Source organism: Carya illinoinensis, chromosome 7 (assembly GCF_018687715.1).
Source record: "Carya illinoinensis cultivar Pawnee chromosome 7, C.illinoinensisPawnee_v1, whole genome shotgun sequence".
NCBI lineage: Eukaryota > Viridiplantae > Streptophyta > Magnoliopsida > Fagales > Juglandaceae > Carya > Carya illinoinensis.
Window position 1 is genome coordinate 13053303 of NC_056758.1, and position 20023 is coordinate 13073325.

General features: G+C 36.1%; 1 protein-coding gene across 1 annotated transcript; it reads left to right on the top strand.

Moving 5' to 3' along the window:
• Nucleotides 1-2985: 2985 nt before the first annotated feature.
• Nucleotides 2986-19426, top strand: LOC122314893 (myosin-11-like). Its single transcript, XM_043130532.1, has 37 exons — nt 2986-3517; nt 4837-4965; nt 5845-5988; nt 6109-6254; nt 6356-6512; nt 6620-6678; nt 6987-7146; nt 7238-7387; nt 7473-7609; nt 7703-7849; nt 7990-8091; nt 8249-8306; nt 8391-8492; nt 8968-9005; nt 9226-9352; nt 9442-9612; nt 9784-9915; nt 10049-10158; nt 10289-10349; nt 10618-10795; nt 11311-11729; nt 12706-12804; nt 13038-13259; nt 14211-14350; nt 16017-16128; nt 16212-16259; nt 16405-16659; nt 16768-16923; nt 17010-17216; nt 17463-17603; nt 17861-17931; nt 18034-18133; nt 18213-18269; nt 18374-18430; nt 18553-18633; nt 18783-18865; nt 18976-19426. Exons 1-37 carry the CDS (start codon nt 3515-3517, stop codon nt 19097-19099), a joined length of 4683 nt encoding a protein of 1560 aa, XP_042986466.1. The 5' UTR covers nt 2986-3514; the 3' UTR covers nt 19100-19426.
• The last annotated feature ends 597 nt before the right edge of the window (nt 19427-20023 follow it).

The window sequence follows — 20023 nt, forward strand, 5'->3', positions numbered from 1 at the left end:
TCCAGGTGCTATCTGAGAACACCACTGAATGACCACACTCATCAAGCTGCCCAACAGAATTGAGGTTCTTCTTCAACTCAGGAATGTGCCTGACCTTTTGCAAGGTCCATTTGTTCTTGCCAGGGAGTGCAATGTCAATGTCTCCCATCCCCACTACGTTCAAAGCCTCACCATCAGCCAAATATACCTTCCCAAAATTGCCTGCAACATAATTCCGCATTAGTTCCCGGTGGGAAGATGTATGGAAGGAAGCCCCTGAATCCAGTATCCAGTCATCAACTGGACTATGAACTGCAAGCAATAGTGCATCCTGTACTTCTTCAGTTACCACATTAGCACTATCATTCTCCGTCTTCTTGGGGTTTTTGCAGTTTTTCTTTATGTGGCCAGCTTTGCCACAATTCCAGCAAGTTGCCTGCTGACCAGGCCTCGACTTGCTCTTGCCCCTGTACTTTGATTTTGATCTTCCTCTGTTTGAATTCCTGTCATGTGATCTCCCTCGAGAGTCAACATTTAGGGCTGAACTCAAACCCGAGGTCTCACCTGAATCTTTCCTGCGCACCTCCTCAGCCAAAATCAAATCACTAATAACATCATATTTCAGTTTAGTTTTACCAGCAGAATTACTAACAGCCATTCTCATGGCTTCCCAACTATTTGGCAATGAAGCCAATAGTATCAGTACACGTATCTCGTCATCAAATTCAATTTCAACAGACGACAATTGATTTGTGATAGTATTAAAATCATTCAGATGTTGTGCAACAGACGTACTATCTGCCATTTTCAAATTGAATAGCTTTTTCATCAGATGTACCTTGTTATTCGCTGACGGCTTTTCATACATACCTGACAAAGCCGCCATGAGATCCGCCGTCGTCTTCTCCTTGATGACGTTGTGTGCAACGGATCTCGACAGGGTTAATTGAATAACCCCCAGAACCTATCGATCCAACAGGTTCCAACTAGCATCATCCATCTTTTCCGGTTGCTGCCCCAATAGTGGAAGATGAAGTTTCTTCCCATAGAGATAGTCATCTATCTGCATCCTCCAGTATCCAAAATCCGTGCCATCAAACTTCTCGATCCCCGATACCTTCAATTCATCTCCAGCCATCGTTTCTCCTCAGACCCGAACCTTGGCTCTTGATACCAATTGTTGTGAAAAACGATGACAATGAATTGAAATAACACCGAATGAGAAAGAAAAACGATCACACACGCAATCACACACGACACAAGATGTACGTGGTTCGGCAAATTGCCTACGTCCACGGGAGCTGCAGAGGATTTTATTATTGAGGAATCACACTACAAGATGGGTCACAATACTGTTCATCCACAGTGTTTCGTATCTGCTCTGTGTGGACTTAAGAGGCAAAAAATCATATATATAGTTCAAACGGCGGAATCCCTAAATCGTATGTTCGCTCGAGCGGCGTGTCGAGCGCGCGTCGAGCGAACTTCCCTTCCGCATCCCGCTCGAGCTCACTGTCGAGCTGACGTCAAGCGTTTGACTCTGCCTGATTTCGCTCGAGCGGCCAATGCCTCCGCTCGAGCGGTGTGGACCAGACTCCACAGTACTCAACATGGAGATGCAGGCTTGGATATTCCACCTCTTATTTGAAATGGGTCACTAGGTTCCTTTAGCTCGCCATGTGGATCACTGGGTCGTTGACGACGAAGTTGTCACTGGGGAAGAAAATGGAGATATTGCGAAATAGAGAGAGAGAGAGGCTATGGGCTTTTCTTTTCGTTTAATGATAGGCTAACAACTTATAAACAACTTTAAATATAATAACATTTTTTTATTATTTTTAAACACATCAAATAAAAAAAAGTCAAAGAAAATTTTAAAATAATATTATTTTATTGCATAGTTGTATACAAGTTGTTAATAAGAAGTAAGTTTATCATTTTCCTTTTCTAAATAAGAGAGTTACAATTAGGGGGTTGGATGCGGGCTACGGTTTCGCCTGCTAGAGAGCTCATTAAACCCTTATCTGATTTAAACCCGATTTTAGCAGACGGGTCGGGTTCTACACTTTTCTACACATGCCTAGTTACAACCAATGTTTTAAAAATCGTTCTGTTCCGGCCGGAATGGCCGGAATTTTTCATGCCGGAACAGTGACCGGAATGGGATAGGTATCTATTCCGTTCCGGGTCAAATTCCAGCCGTTTCTGTCAATTCCGGCCGGAATTCCAGTATTCCTGCTGGAATAGTAATTCCGATCCGAAAAAAAAAAAGCTTTCTCGTAAATAAGTTGAAAAATAATAAATAAAATTGTACTTTTAGAATTCAAATACCCCTTTCCGTGCACTAGAAGTATTGTTACTTTTAATAATCTGTCTATTCTTTAAAAGTGAACTCAAGTTTGTGATTTTTTTTCAATATATATTCATTTTATAAATCTTTAATTCTTCTATATATATACACATATACATATCACACACTTACATATATATGTATTTATTTTATTAATTGTTAGTTTATATATACATATAAATATTTATATATAATATATAATTAATCTCGAAACGGTATACCGAAACGTACCGATACCGAAATATTCCGTTCCAGTGCCTCAACGGGAATGGTCTCCAAAATGGATTTCAAAACTTTGGTTACAATACTAAATAGGATCAATCATTGTTTCGATCTCTAGAAATTTTAGCTGGTTTTGGCATTGATTTTTTAATTCAGAAACTTCTCTTTATTATTATGTTTGGAATTTACAAAACCAATAATAATAATCTTATTTTTTAAAAAAGGAAAAGAGAAATCGTTAAAATATGTTTATTTTTTAAAAAAGGAAAAGAGAAATCGTTAAAATATGTGAGATGAGATGCCGAAATGTTGTGAACAGATGTTGAGAAACTGTTAAAAAATATTCTGGGACCCAATCCAACGGCTATAGGGATGAGCTCTAAAAGCCGAGAGTACAACCAGTTGCCCTGTGGCGACTGGCGCAGGGCAACTGGTGAGACGATGTACGTAAACACTTTCACATTCGGTTAAGAAAGGCATAGAGAGAGAGAGAGAGAGAGAGAGAGAGAGGACTTGGTTAGTAGCCACTAATTGGCGCGAAACGAGAGGGAAGCAAACCGAACTTAGTGGTATTCTCGAAGAATGTCACTCCCCACAAGCCATTTCGGATGGTATCCCGCCATTCCCTTCCCAAACCACGCACATACATCTCGGTTACTCTGTCTGTCTGTCTGTCTGTCTCTCTCTCTCTCTCTCTCTCTCTCTCTCTCTCCAATTTTTCCCAGAAAATGGCACTTCTCGGCTTTCTTTTCGACCATACTCGAGTCCATTTTTGTAGTGTCGATGATTAAGAAGTTTGGCGTTTCCCTGCCTTTTGTTTAACCATACTTGACTACATGTCAATTTTCGCCAAGATGGTGGGCTCCTTTTTTGGTTCTTGTGATTAAGAATGTTTGAATCAATCGGATGAATTTTATGAAGCGAGAACTTATGCATGGCTGAGCTCTGAACGAAATCTTAAAAATGGTATGCTTGCTGCGCTTAAGTGCTCGATTTTGTTTTGAGTTAATTATTTTGCTGTAAACTATACTGTTGAACTTTTCTGGAAGCCCCCGTTAATTGTAACTGGTATAGCTATTACGAGTTTCTAAATATGATTAGTCGTCTTTACTTTTTCAGTGTACTTTAAGACTCAATCATTTCTCATTCATTTGTGTTTGATAAAACTTATGGGAGCATTATCCTTTTTAAGATAACTATTTGTTGAAACTTTACAGCATGAGAATACATGATTACAACGATGAGGAACGATTGTTTAATTTGCATATTTTTGTAAAACCTTAGCTTGTGGGATTTAGAACAGATGTTAGCATTCACCATTTAAGAGAACCAGGTGATCAATCAGCCATAAAGAGGTTTGATCTAAAGTAACATCCTTGATAGAAAGTTTCAAAGCGTCCATTCTTCTGCCAAATATAAAAGGGTAACAATACCAGCAGTTAAAGATAATGATAAAGGATTAACATGCTAGAGAACACTGAATATACGACTCTTTTGGGAAAAGGTTGTGAAGAGTTTTGATCGTGAGGATGCTCCTATGCTTTCTTAGCTAAAACTAATGCTGTATTCTTAGACTAATAATATATATGAATGCTGGAAAGATGGGTTTTGGAACAAAAACCTCCTTAATGTGTGGTGGTATACAGCCAAGTATTAACAAATTTCAAGGATTGAGAGGCATAACCTGCAATTAGTAGATTGGCCAAAGCTCATTTCCAATGAAGATGTAGTCACCAACAATTTCTTCATGATGCGGGTTTTGGTAACTCAAAATAATACAACTCATAATCAGTCTCTAAGATAAGAGGAGGAAAAGGGGTTTTAGAAAAGAGAGACGAGGGCAAACAAGGCTACTGAAATCAGATGGTGTTGGGAAATTCAGATGCTGTTGCATTGAAGCAATGGGATTGTAATGAACAATGGATTTGATTTTCTAATAAGCCAGCTACTCTCTGTACCATTTTGCAATTGGGTATTCTACCATTTTGCTTTCTATACTCGTCACATATTAAGCTTGAAGCTATATGTGGAAAGCTGCATAGGTCTTATGTGTTCTGAAGACAATACTGCGTTGGAAAAAGTTGAAACTTTCTTTTAAAACACCTGATACACGGTTTAACATAAATGTAAAGTTTCTATTAGCACAGAGTAAAATTTCTCATGATTATATACAGAGCTATGGTGAATTTTTATTTTATTTTATTTTATTTTTTGTCTATAACTAAGTTTTAAATAAATTTTCTTATGCAATAATTTCGTGCTCTGATATCTGCATGCATCTGTAGGGAACTCCGGTGAATATCATTGTAGGTTCCCATGTCTGGGTTGAAGACCCAGATTTAGCTTGGATTGATGGACAGGTGTCAAAGATTAACGGACAGGAAGCTGAGATCCAGACTACCAATGGGAAGAAGGTGCCCAGTTACATTTAGTTCCTTTCTGTGTTCTTTGATTGGAATAGAAATACCTTGTTACTGGTGCTTCAGTCTAACATTATAATTGCATCCTTGATGTTTAGTCCCCTATATTGACAAATTAAATATGCATTTTTTACTTTATATAATGGGTTGCGGTGGAGGAAAAGGTGGCTTTTTGTTTTTCACCATTTCATACATCAATTAAATTTTACCATACAAAGAACTAGCTTCTAGTTGCGTGTTTTATCATATTTGGTGACTTCAATGGATTCTTTGTTATGTCCCCATCAATGATTTGGATTGGTTAATGAGGTTTTTTTTTTTTTTTTTTTGTTATCTACTATTTTCCCCTGCCGATTATCTATAGCCCCCAGTTAGATACTGGAAAGAATGAGGAAAGGGAAAGAAGAAGTAAAGATGCACAGAAAAGGGAGCTCTATATTAGCCATGTCCAAGGCCATGTCCATTAAATTTTCTTATTTAGTTTTCTGCAATGTTCATATGAAAATCTCTCTCTCTCTCTCTCTCTCTCTCTCTCTCTCTCTCTCTCTCTCTCTCTCTCTCCTTGCTTGTGCTTCATGATTCATAAACAGTTCAAACAACTTTAAGTACAGCCTTAAGAGAGTCATGGGTATGGCTTTTTTCCTTTTAACAACAACGAACGTACATGTTTCTCTTTCTCTACAATCAACATTGAAAAAACTTTGTAATTCATAACTATCCCCTACTTTGCCTATTGGTATCGGTTGTAGTATCAACTAGAAAACAGATTTTAGCCTCACATTAATCCTTTTAAACAAAATTATATTATTTATATGTTTAACTTAAGACTATTCTAGATACTGAGATTCATGTTTCAATAATGATAATTCTAAGGTTGTTGCAAACCTATCAAAGATTTATCCCAAAGATATGGAAGCTCCTGCTGGTGGAGTTGATGACATGACAAAGCTATCTTATTTGCATGAGCCTGGAGTTCTGCAGAACTTAAAAATTAGATATGAACTGAATGAAATCTATGTAAGCTTTCCTTCCCTCCATATTTATCAAGTAAAACAAAACTTATCATTCTCAGCAATCACTCTTTTTTCTGAAACCTTGGTCTCCGTAACAATATGCATCTCTTTTATGTTATGCCAGACTTATACTGGAAATATTCTAATTGCCATAAATCCATTCCAAAGACTTCCTCATATTTATGATGCTCACATGATGCAACAATACAAAGGAGCTCCATTTGGAGAACTAAGCCCTCATGTTTTTGCAATTGCTGATGTTGCATACAGGTTATCCCCGTTCTCCATTTTCATTTTCTGTTTTTGTTTTGGGCATTATATTCTTTTATCAGTGAACCATCTTTCAATGGTAATGCCTACACTAAAATCAGGGCAATGATCAATGAGGGGAAAAGCAATTCAATTCTGGTCAGTGGTGAAAGTGGAGCTGGTAAAACTGAGACCACGAAAATGCTTATGCGATACCTTGCATTTTTAGGAGGTCGGGTTGCTACTGAAGGACGGACAGTTGAGCAACAAGTTCTTGAAGTATGTTCAATAACCTAGATCTCATTTTAAAATGAAATTCCCATTACTCCATGTTACCTACTATTGTTTACATTTCTTTCTTTTTGCATTTAATGATCTGACTGCAGTCAAATCCAGTCCTTGAGGCATTTGGAAATGCTAAAACTGTAAGGAATAACAATTCCAGGTGAGACACTCTTCCTCTTAAGCAATAAGGTAACATGCAGACTTTATTCCCCTCCACATCTAACTAATTAATTAACTCTAACTTCAGAGGTTTTTAATCCAGAGATGTTCCATAATACTGTGCCGATGTATTGATAATAAACATTTAGCCAAATGGCTGCATATTTGGTGCCAGATTTCTCACTGATGGTGCGATTTATCAGTCTGACCTGAGCGAACCCCTTTTATGTCATATATAACAAGCCACACATAGTCAGTTCCTTTGTCAGAGTGGTTTGATCCTGTTTCTATAAATAAATGTTGTTGCAGCCGTTTTGGAAAATTTGTAGAGATCCAGTTTGATAAGCATGGAAGAATCTCAGGTGCAGCCATCAGAACTTACCTTTTGGAGAGGTCTCGTGTTTGCCAAATTTCTGATCCTGAACGCAACTACCACTGCTTCTACCTTCTTTGTGCTGCACCACAGGAGGTATTCTCCTTTTGGAATGGAAGATTTCATGTGGTTTCCAAATTATCACTTGATTTGAACATTCGTCTAAAGTCATTTATGTTGTTGACAGGAAATTGAGAAGTACAAGTTGGGAAACCCTAAATCATTTCACTACCTTAACCAGTCAAATTGTTATGAACTGGTTGGTGTAAGTGATGCTCGTGATTATCTTGACACAAGGAGAGCAATGGACATTGTTGGGATTAGTGAAATGGAACAGGTTCAGCCTTTTCAAAAGGAAACATTAACTGCTTATTGCATAGATAAGAAAGAATATCTTCTGACCACCCACCTCTCACACACAGGAAGCAATTTTCAGAGTTGTTGCTGCAATACTTCATCTTGGCAATATTGAGTTTGCTAAGGGGAAGGAAGTTGATTCATCTGTTCCAAAAGATGACCAAGCCAAATTCCATCTTAGAATGACTGCAGAGCTTCTCATGTATTAGTTCCATCCTAATAATATGACCATGGTCCATTTTCTTATATGTTCCCTCTCGTTTGGTTGGAATGATTGAGCTTTTCCTTATTTCAGGTGTGATGCTGTGGCCTTGGAAGATGCATTATGTAAGCGTGTCATGATCACACCAGAAGAAGTCATAAAACGCTGCCTTGATCCTCAAAGTGCAGCAATTAGCCGAGATGGTTTAGCTAAGACAGTATATTCTCGACTATTTGACTGGTAAGACAATATCTATTGTGGTAATGCTTTCAGATTTATCACCAGGTTTTCAAAATGGTTCTTGATCACTATGTGAAACACTACGGACATGGTAACTTGGATATTCATCTAATGCTGCGTGATTTTCTGATTAAATGCAGGTTGGTGGATAAAATTAATGTCTCAATTGGACAAGATCCTAATTCAAAGTCTTTGATTGGGGTTCTCGACATCTATGGTTTTGAAAGCTTTAAGACTAACAGGTAACATCTCGCAAGTACGATAGATATAATTATACATAATATGCATATAAATACACATACATATACATCCGTACATCTATTGTTGAGGATATTCAAGCAAATAATTCTTATGAGTTACACATTTCATTACAATTTGATATTACCATACAATGTGCAGTTTCGAGCAGTTCTGCATTAATTTCACAAATGAGAAGTTGCAGCAACATTTCAACCAGGTAATGTCTCTAGAACAAATTGAGTACTTGTGCTTCAGTTTATTCATTCTTTTTAACTTAACTCTTTCTGGTGATTACTTTCAGCACGTTTTCAAGATGGAACAGGAAGAATACACGAAAGAGGAGATTGATTGGAGCTACATTGAGTTTGTGGATAATCAAGATGTATTGGATCTTATTGAAAAGGTCAATCTTCCTTCCTTCCATTAACAACTTTAACCATTTGTTTTGTTATCAGATCCAATCTGGACACGATATTATTAAGGAACCAAGTCCACACTTCATTTATCTAGCCAAAAGGTTACTTTTGAGTGTATTTGTAAAAACTTCCTTATCAGGTTACCTCTTTCCTGAGAAAATTACAATATAAACTGTTCTATCTTCAAACTAAATCAGCATAGAGGTGGATGAGTGGTAAACCATCATGGCAATCGCTCTGATGTAATAGTGCCTCCAAACTTGTACAGTTTAATTTTCTGTAGGAATTTTTTTTCCAAATTTGTGATTTGTAGACAGGCATATGCTAAACATGTCAGCTTGCAGTGCTCTTTCACTAGTTTTGAGTAGCTTGTTGTGTCCATTTTGTAAGTTTAGATTGAATATCTGCTTCAGGGCTAGTATTTAACTCATGTCTTTTACTTATAATGCTTATCTTTTGCAGAAACCAGGTGGAATCATTGCTCTACTTGATGAGGCTTGGTAATATATTGTTCTTTCACTTCTATGAAGCTTTGGTTTTTCTTCTAAAAGGAAGTTTATATTAGTTTGGTTGCTATTTTCATTTCTCTTTTTGGGTAGAAAATTCTAAGAAAAGCCTAAGTTTTTGTTGGGTTATGTTGAACTTCCAGATTAACTCCTAGTCGAACACCAGATAGATATTTCATTTCATTCTTACTAAGTCGTCCCTTTTCTTTTTCAGCATGTTTCCAAAGTCAACACATGAGACATTTGCAAACAAGCTGTATCAAACATTTAAAAACCACAAGCGTTTCATAAAGCCAAAACTATCTCGCACGGATTACTCCATTGCTCATTATGCTGGAGAGGTATGATTGACTACCGAGGCATCAATTGTGGCTAGTGTGGGCTACTGTGGCATAGTAATTTTTACCCTGGTTCCACTTTTTTGTTTCAGGTGCTATATCAATCCGACCAATTTTTGGACAAAAACAAGGACTATGTGGTCCCTGAATATCAAGACTTATTGGGTGTTTCCACATGTCCTTTTGTGGCAGGCCTTTTCCCTCCACTTCCAGAAGAAAAAACTAAATCTTCAAAGTTTTCTTCTATTGGTTCTCGTTTTAAGGTACTTTGATTCTGTGATCTTGGTGGTTATTGTAGTAGATATGCCTGAAACTATACTACACTTAAAGTAATGCATCTGCATGCATCAGCTCATCTCGCTTCTTTTAACACATCAAACCTTTTTATGCTGCAAGAACTTGACAACTAAAGTTTGTTTGATTAATTTTTGCAGGTACAACTACATCAATTGATGGAAACATTAAACTCTACTGAACCTCAGTACATTAGATGTGTGAAGCCAAACAACCTTCTAAAACCTGCCATATTTGAGAATGTCAACATCATGCAACAACTGCGTTGTGGTGTAAGTAAAATTTGATCTCTCTCTCTCTCTCTCAAGCTGGTGTTCTGAAAACATACCCATCACTCTTAGTTTTTATTTATTTTTTGTTCTTTTCCCTTTCTGTATTCTGCTGGACTGATGTTAGTTCTTGTAGGGTGTTTTAGAGGCAATCAGAATCAGTTGTGCTGGATACCCAACCCGCCGTCCTTTCTATGAATTCATACATCGATTTGGTCTTCTTGCTCCAGAGGTCTTAGAAGGAATGTAAGTACACTCTTTCACATATATTTCCCTTCATGTTTAAAAGAAGTTATGACCTGTAACTCTTGACATTTGTTACATATAATTAATTGCATGAGGGTTCTACTTTCTTGATGTGTTTCATTATGTGCAGAAACAACGAAAAGGTTGTTTGCAAAAATATTCTAGAAAAGAAGGGGCTTAAAGGGTTTCAGGTAAAACATGGAGTACCTTTGGTGATTTTAGAAACTGCTGATAAAGTATTACTGCTTCTCTTTCATTCAATCTTGTACAAGCTTCTATAATTACTTAAGCTTTATCAGTGTTACATACGCACATGCACTGCACATTGCAGCAGGGCTTTATTTATGTATAAGCCATGCATGCATGGATGTATATGTTTCTAATTATAATGAATGTCCATTGATCTAATCCCATATTGTGGCCAAAGGCATTGTTGAATGGGGCAAAATGGTTTTTCAGATAGGCAAAACGAAAGTGTTCCTAAGAGCTGGTCAGATGGCTGAACTCGATGCACAGAGGGCTGAGGTACTCAGTCGCGCAGCAAAAACTATTCAGTGGCGCGTTCGAACTCATATTGCTCGTAGACATTTTGTTGCACTGCAGAAGGCTACAATAGATTTGCAATCTATATGTAGAGGTGAGCCTTTAACTATATGAAGTACTTTTCTTGGGAGACTTGGGGATGTTTGGCAAACATGAGAATTGTCAAAACTTCTCAAAATTTCATTCCCAAACATCACTCGAATACAAAACATTTTTCAATTTCAAATTTTCAATTTTTCATCTAATAATTACCTAATCATTATTCAAATACAAAAATTAATACAACTTTTACAAACTTAAAAAAAAAAACACAAAAATCAATACAACATTTACAAACTTCAAAATAAAAATAATATTAAAAAATTATATTCAAACAATTTTTTAACTTTTTCTATTCACTTTCACAAAGTCCAATACAATACTTATTTTAAAATACATTTTTATTCAACTTTTTCTCTCTCCTTTCCCATAATCCAATAAAACATCTTCGCTCAAACTATTTCACTATTATTCACAAAATTCTAAGATGCCCCAAACATCCAAACATGCCCTAAATCTATAGTCCCCTTAATGGAATGATATTCTTATTTATTTGGTATTTACTTGTAGGAAGACTGGCTTGCAAACTTTTTGAGTTCTTGAAAAGGGTGGCAGCTGCTGTGAAAATTCAGAAGCACATACGAAGATACCAAGCCAGAAAAACCTATTGCAATCTCCATCTCTCTATGCTTGTCTTGCAAACAGGTTTAAGGGCATTGGCTGCTCGTAAAGAATTTAGACTTAGAAAACGAACTAAAGCTGCTATATTTGTTCAGGTCATACACTTCAAAACTTATTTTGCCTGGAAATCTACTCGTATACTGTTATCACTGTCCAAAAATGAAAACTCACTTTCTAACAAAATGCAGGCAAGATGGCGTTGTCATAAAGCTGCATCATACTATAAGAAGCTTAAGAGAGGCTCAATAGTCACACAATGCAGATGGAGGGGACGAATTGCAAGGAGAGAACTACGAAAGCTCAAAATGGTTAGTATTATACATTTTCCTGCAATATTATATGAAAACATATATCTGGAGAAGGTTATGCATGGCACTATCCTTGCACAAATTAAAAAAATACAAAGTAACAAAGGAGCACATCTCACTGCACAGATTTTTTTTTCTCAATTACTGCAGGTTAATAGTCAGCTTTGTAACTTGTATCTTTCACTATCGTATACATGCGCTTTATATGCCTAGGTTGACAAGTATGTTGATAAGAATTTTTGTATTATTTATTTGTGAAACTATACATTATGTCAAAAAGCTCATACTTTGGCCTATTGTTTCTATTGCCCCCGAAGATAAGATTTCCTATTCGGTGCCTTAAGTCATACTTTTTTCATCCAAGGAAAATAACAAGCAAGAAAGTGAGATTTCATAGGCATAGATGTCATCACAGTCATAATACATGCACTAATGTTGACTCGATGATAGGATGGTATACAGCATAATACGTGCACCAGGGCTTTTTTCCAAAATTATACGTATGTGTAAATGATACTGGAAGGATCATAGGTACAATGGAAATGTAAAAAACTAGTGACTCTTTGTGTCATCCTTGGCATCTTAAAAGGTTGAATCGTGTTATTTCTTGTTGTAACCATCATAGTCATCATCATTTTATTTCTTCAGATTCCCAACTATATAGTAAAGATTGAATTTAAGAAATATAATCGTTCTCTTAAATATTCATTCAAACAAGTTGAGGTGTAATATCAAATCTTGCAAGATTATGGAGCTATTTAGCATGTGCATGTGATGGAGTCCTGAGTCTCACTGTTTGTCTCTTCTGTTCTATTTGACTAATTCAATAATTGATATAAAAGAATGTTGATCCCACTATTGGCATGCATGGTATACCAAGTAAATTTTCTCTACATTGATAAATTTTTAAACCTTCTTTGTTAATTATATCCTATATCTTCTTTTATATATAACATCCATAAGCAATCTTTTCCAGGCTGCAAGGGAAACCGGTGCACTTAAAGAAGCAAAGGATAAGCTTGAAAAAAGAGTGGAGGAGCTCACTTGGCGTTTACAATTGGAAAAACGTTTAAGGGTAATACCGATTTTCTACAGATAGGTAGTTTTAGGCATAGAAGCATGCACTATGACACCTTGCAAAGGAGCTCCACGCTAATGCATCTTTTGCTTTTGTATCTATTAAAATATGCTTTGAGACTTCAAAGATTGTCAGTGACTTTTGTTTGACCTTTCACCATCTGAAGAAGAGACACTCATTTCTGCTTTTCTATATGGATATTATCTCATTCCTTAATGTCACATATGCAGACTGACCAAGAGGAAGCAAAATCACAGGAGATAGCAAAATTGCAGAATTCATTGCAAGAACTGCAGAATAAAGTTGAGGAATCAAATGCGTTACTTGTCAAGGAACGAGAGTTTGCAAAACAGGCTATTGAAGAAGCACCTCCTGTTATCAAAGAAACTCAAGTTCTTGTCGAAGATACCCAAAAAATAGATTCTCTAACAGCAGAAGTGCAGAGCCTCAAGGTTAGAAACCTACCAAAAACTGCAGCTAATGTCTTCTGTGGGATCAAGTGTATGATATATAGTTTTCCTTTTGCTACCAAATAAAACTAGTTTTTTGGTTATATCATATATGATGCGTGAAATGGTAAATCAAACTGTCTATTGGTGATAAAGTTCTTAAGGACACTCTACATCTCACATAACTGTGTCATGTCATGATAATTGAAACTTTTGTGGTTGACGTATATGGTTGATAGTTATAAAGTTACTACAGAATATTTCTGGCAATTCAACAGAGCAAGAAGTTACTTCACATTTCTCATGTTTGTTAAGATGAATACTTGTTTGATCTCTTTTGTGCCATATGAAGTTTACAAGACTAGGTATTTCAAATATCAGAGCAGGATACAGTGGTAATAATATTGGGGAACACTAATCTTAACTTTTTCCTGCAGTTGATAGATTCAAGTCACTTCACCTTAGTAATGATAATTTTCAAGTACTATTTTTGAACAATTTTTGAAATGGATAAGGTGACCTAGTTGGCAACACGTGGTACAAAGGTTGTAGGATATAGAATCCAAAAAAAAAAAAAATCAATGCAGACAGTATGTGGCGACATCTTGTCAAATTTATAATGTGTCTTCGATTCGGATCATTTAAGATCTGAAAAGTTCAACATTTTCTGCAACTTACACTGCTTTTTCAATGAAATGGCTAACTGACTTAGGTAACAAGACATGGTACATGGTCACGTGTTGCAATTTGATTTATTACATTATTTATTCAGCATCACCATGGCAGATTTTTGGTCAATCTATGAATGGATACAATTAAGTTTTCCAAAGAGTTCATAGAGTTCTTCCAGCTTCTTGCATGCATACATGGAGATATTCTATATGTTATTTTACACATAAGGATATATCATGGCCATTTCAACTAGTGATATAAACTGGGCTCATGCCAACACAGGCATCATTGGAGTTAGAGAGACAAAGAGCTGATGACTGTAAAAGAAAATATAGTGAAGCTGAAGAGTCTAGTGAAGTGCGACGTAAAAAATTACAAGAAACAGAGAACAAAGTTCATCAGCTCCAGGAATCTTTGACCAGGTGATATGATTCTTCAAGAATAACACACTCATACTTATTTTACATGTAAAGAAATTTTCACATGTTTTACATAATCGTTTCACATACTTATCGTGGCTAAAAAAAGTCATGACTCTTGAAATAGTTTGGCATCTTCACACAACTATCCGACGAATATGGTTGATACTACAACATCCCAAATGGAGAAGCATATATATTGACATTCCTAAATGTGTTTTACCCTTTTTTATAGTTTAGTCTTAGAAGTGATGTTACATCTAAATAATGATTGATGAGACAATTCAATTCTAGATGTAACGAAAAACATCCTCTTTTTCATTCATTAGAGTGATTAAAAAAAAATCCAGACAGAAACCCAATGTAATGGTATTCCTCAGTTTTCCCAGCAAGAATGTAAGAACACAGCAAGAACCACTTTAAGAATGAAAACTAACGAAATCAAGAATCGAAACAATGAACAAGGAACCCAAGATCCTTCTTATTCTTGGAAGAGATTTTCGAGGAATCTCCAACCTCCAAAGTATACTTCAATCTCAAGAACTCAGAACTAAAGCTAAACTCGCATTTTCAGTCTTTTATACAAGTTTCCTACACGGAAGTAAAATGACGAAGTTTACAAGCCATTTACACAAACACAACACTTGAAAAGCCCCTGCATCTATTTCTCTTCTTGCACCGTTTCACTTAAATCCTTTACGCACCATTTTGGATCTTCATACTGTAATATCGTTGCCCCCTTCTGAAACGCACAGCATCACTTAGTCATACGCACCATTTTATTCTGCCTACAGGTAATATCGTTGCTCAACCCAGATCAGGCCTACACTTCCAGACTTCTAACGTCAGTCACTCCCTCTTCTCATTCAATCTTCCCCTTACACCCAATGGATTCCCTTTTGCCAATTTATAAATAGTAATAATAGCAATAAACTTACTCACAACCTCTTTGCAAAACCTGTCACGCATTAGATGTAATAAACAAAGGAAAAGATGGAAAAGATTAAAAAAAGGGTAAACTTGACTAAAATGAATATTAGACATCTAAATGATAGGATGCTTACTTCTTGGAAATTCCATTTGGCAGAAACAATTAAAATTGGCATGAACATCTATCTGAGTGGCACTGTTTACTGGTCCATTTGATTTTCCACATTAAATTTGAGTAGTTATTGCAATGGCAACTGTGGTCATTATGATTAAGGATTGTTATCTTTCTTCATACATTACTTCATCAAGATGCAAAACAAAACATAAAGATTACCATTGACTGTAAATTGTAAGATCAGATTTCAATATGAGATAGTGGGCCATTCAAATTGCATATGACACTCCATCCAAATTAGCACGCTTACATACAAAAGAAAATCTGCAAGAACCGAAAATATGCTGTTCTTGAAATGATATGTAAGATTGTGACAAGCCATTTTAAGGTATGTTTTTCCTGCTATCCCCTCAACCCTCAATGTATAATCATTGGATTTTTAGGATAAACTACATTATTGAATGTATGAAACCATTGGAACATATTAAAATGCATTTATATTTTTCTAGCACCAATTCACATATTTAAAATTTCAATATTCTTCATGGCCCAATTTGATTTTAAAAAAATCATCACTTGTTTAATTTTTCGTGCTTAACTGAACATCTAGATTTCTTTGATTAGGCTAGAAGAGAAGCTTACCAATTTAGAATCGGAGAATCAAGTCTTACGTCAACAAGCTGTATCCATGGCAACTAACAAGTTCCTCTCAGGACGCTCTAGATCAATCATTCAGGTAATTAATTAAGCATCAATATCTGTGATTGATTCATTGACCCAGATAGTGTAGAGATTATCTGGTTCTTTGATGTATGGCAGAGAGGTCCTGAAAACAGTCATTTTGGAATGGACGCAAGGGCAGCTTTGGTAAGCAAAGCTCTCAAAAACATTTTCTCATTTTACACTCTTTAAGAAACAAGATATAGATTATAAAAGTAAACTTGTGATATGAGCTATCTGAGTGTTCCTGCTTGATTTTTCTCTATTGCTGATCACCTGGTAAATATATCAGGATCTGCATGGTCCTTCAACAAACCAAAGGGATCTTTATGAACTAGAGGAGAAACCCCAAAAATCCCTAAATGAGAAGCAGCAGGAAAACCAAGAGTTGCTCATACAATGTATTGCACAGCACCTTAGCTTTGCAGGGACTAGGCCTATTGCTGCGTGCATCATATATAAATGCCTTCTGCACTGGAGATCATTTGAAGTTGAGAGAACTAGTGTTTTTGATCGGATCATTCAGACAATTGGCAATGCTATTGAGGTTTTTAATACCCAAATTTATATGCCAAGTACTTTGTTTTTTTTTCAGATGCCTGTTTTTGTTTTTTAGAAACCTGTTTTAACATTATTGTTTCCATTTGGATTTCAGACCCAGGATAACAATGATATCTTAGCCTATTGGCTATCCAATGCATCAACACTTCTCTTACTACTCCAGCGCACATTGAAAGCAAGTGGTGCAGCTGGAATGGCTCCACAACGACGCCGTTCATCATCAGCTACTCTATTTGGGAGGATGACACAAGTAACAAGTTTCTTTTCAATATCCACAGCTGTTCGTAGAATTTCGATTCTTCAGTTGATTCATGTTTTTCGCATTTTTTCATTTAGAGTTTCCGTGGTGCTCCACAAGTAATCAATCTTTCGTTAATCAATGGCAACATGAATGGTGGGATGGATACATTACGGCAAGTTGAAGCCAAGTACCCGGCTTTGCTTTTTAAACAGCAGCTTACAGCATATGTGGAAAAGATCTATGGAATGATTCGAGATAATTTGAGGAAAGAAATTTCTCCATTGCTTGGATTGTGCATCCAGGTTGATCAAATTATTTTACTTTTTTATTCTGTTTTTATTTATTTATTTATATGTGTATATACACATTGGGAGAGGGGGGTTGAACCCAAGACCTCCATTTTGGAGACTTAGGTGTTATGCCATCAGGCCAGAGACTTAGGTGTTATGCCATCAGGCCACAGGCCTTTGGCTCAAATTATTTTACTTGCTTTATTCCTATCAAATTCCTTAAACTAAAAACTTTATTATTTGAATCTGATGAAACAGGCACCAAGAACATCCAGAGCAAGCTTGGTTAAGGGGTCACGCTCTGTTGCAAACACTGAAGCCCAGCGAGCTTTAATTGCTCACTGGCAAGGGATAGTGAAAAGCCTTGGAAGCTTCTTAAACACTCTGAAAGAAAATCATGTTAGTGGAATTTCTTTTAGCTCTGTTCCTTTTTTTCATGCTATAAGATAGAAGTATTTTTTCAGTATTGGAACTAGTTGACGTAGGCTGGGACCCTGATGAGCCAACTCTGGCTTTGCTGACCATGATTGGCGGATTAACTAACCCTGATTTGGTTGATCATGAATTTCATATATTTGATTTTACTGAATTTCATTTTGAGTGTGTACTTTCAGCAAATTAACTTTTGCTTATGATTGTTTTATTTTCTCTCCTAGGTACCCTCATTTTTAGTTCGTAAGGTGTTCACACAAATATTTTCTTTCATCAATGTTCAGCTATTCAACAGGTGTAGAGTCTATGCCACAATTTCATTTTGCCTTTGGGTTTTAAATCTAATGCAAGTAGAAAATTTTCCTTTATCATTTAGCATAGCGCATTTTTTTTACAGTCTTCTGTTAAGGCGAGAGTGCTGTTCCTTCAGTAATGGTGAATACGTGAAAGCTGGGCTGGCTGAATTGGAACATTGGTGTTATAATGCCACAGATGAGGTACCTTGAATTCACTGCCACATAGTCTGATATTGTGATATATCTCTCATAATTAACCAAAGGAAAAAGAAAAAATCAGTATGCAGGTTCTTCTTGGGATGAGCTCAAGCATATTAAACAGGCTATTGGGTTTCTGGTATCCTTCTTCTGTTCTTGGTTATTTTCCATTTCTACCAGATTTGCTTATTACAATGGTGGAGCAACTAATAGTCTTCTGAAATATCCAATTTTCTGATTCAGGTCATACATCAAAAACCAAAGAAAACACTAGATGAAATCAGCCATGATCTTTGCCCAGTGAGTAATGCATTAGAAGCAATGGATATACTTCATTCTACTTTGCCGTTACTAGCCAAAAATTAGTAATTCACCTTCACCTCTTCCCAGGATCTCAGTGAACCTAATTTTGCAATTTACAGGTCCTCAGTGTACAGCAGCTATATCGGATCAGTACAATGTACTGGGATGACAAATATGGCACACATAGCGTGTCCTCAGATGTAAGTATTTGATGGATGTCATTACCCAAACTATGTCCAGAGTGATCTTTGTCCCTACAGGATTATCGATTTTCATTTTTCTCGAGATTACAAACATTTACCACAAAACTGACCAACATTGAGTTTACCATCTTAATGTTTCTGTCTAGGTTATTTCCAATATGAGGGTGCTCATGACAGAAGACTCTAACAATGCAGTAAGTAATTCATTCCTATTGGATGACGATTCAAGGTTAGTGACAGCATTCAATTGTGTGATGATTCCATCAACCTCTCCTTTCGTGACTGCTTCAGTTTGATTCTTTGTTATGATAACTTACCTGCCACTAGTACCATCTGCAGTATTCCGTTTTCAGTTGATGACTTATCAAAGTCCATGGAACAAATAGACATCTCCGACGTTGAATCTCCACCACTTATTCGTGATAACACAGGCTTCACTTTCTTGTTGCCACGTTCAGACTAGCCTGTCGCTCCAGAAATGGATTGGTTTTCCCTCTATCAATCTCCATAATCGAGATGTAGATTTACAAGACCTCTATTGGGAATGTCATCACCGAGTTGTAAAATATATTCATTACTCTCTAAACGTTTTCTTTTTTGTGATTACCTTTCTACATATAGTTCATAGTTCATTGTTGTAAATCTTCTTTTTGTAAACAAGGTTTTGGTGAAGGGAAAACAATCAACAGCGTATAGCCTTACATAACAGATGTAGCGCCCTCTCCTGTTTAAAGAGGTTCGATGCTCAGAAAAATTGTTAATTTTTTATTTGATTTATAACCTTACTCTAGAGTTTTTTTTTTTTTTTTTTTTTTTAAGTTGCATTGTTGGATTGCTAACTGTAATAAATGAGATATAGAAGGAAGAAGAGTAATGTTATATAGGAATGAATGCAAAGTGATCTATACCTATAAAATTTCAATTTGCATAATATTTATTAATATTAACTTTCAAATTATTTAAAAATAAATGACTAAATTTACAATCATTAATGTAGAACTAAATGAGGTGGCTCAATACACACATAAATCAAATGATTGTTGAGATTATTTTATCACAAGAGAACATGAGATTCAAGCTTCAAATTAGAGAGCTAAGCACCGAAATTTATGGTTTCATAAGGATTTCTAATGAATGTAAGATGACAGTTTCCCTTAAAAAAAATAAAAAGATGTACGCTTAACTCGCGGTTTTTGTGTGCTATACACTGAATTCATATCGAGTTTGCCCCTTCTGTAGCAACAGAGTGAACTCTAAGCTGAAGACCTAGTCCATAAGTGTCCATAAACACACTTAAAAACTGCTATTTTTCCACTTAAAAACAATTAAAACCGAGTTATAAAAAGAAGCTGCTCAGTGAAATTCAGAACTCAATCTACAAAGCCTT

Coding starts and splice junctions, on each gene's coding strand:
- LOC122314893 (XM_043130532.1), top strand. Junction 7,388..7,472: donor GGATTAGTGAAATGGAACAG/GTTCAGCCTTTT, acceptor TCTCACACACAG/GAAGCAATTTTCAGAGTTGT. Junction 9,916..10,048: donor TGCAACAACTGCGTTGTGGT/GTAAGTAAAATT, acceptor TAGTTCTTGTAG/GGTGTTTTAGAGGCAATCAG.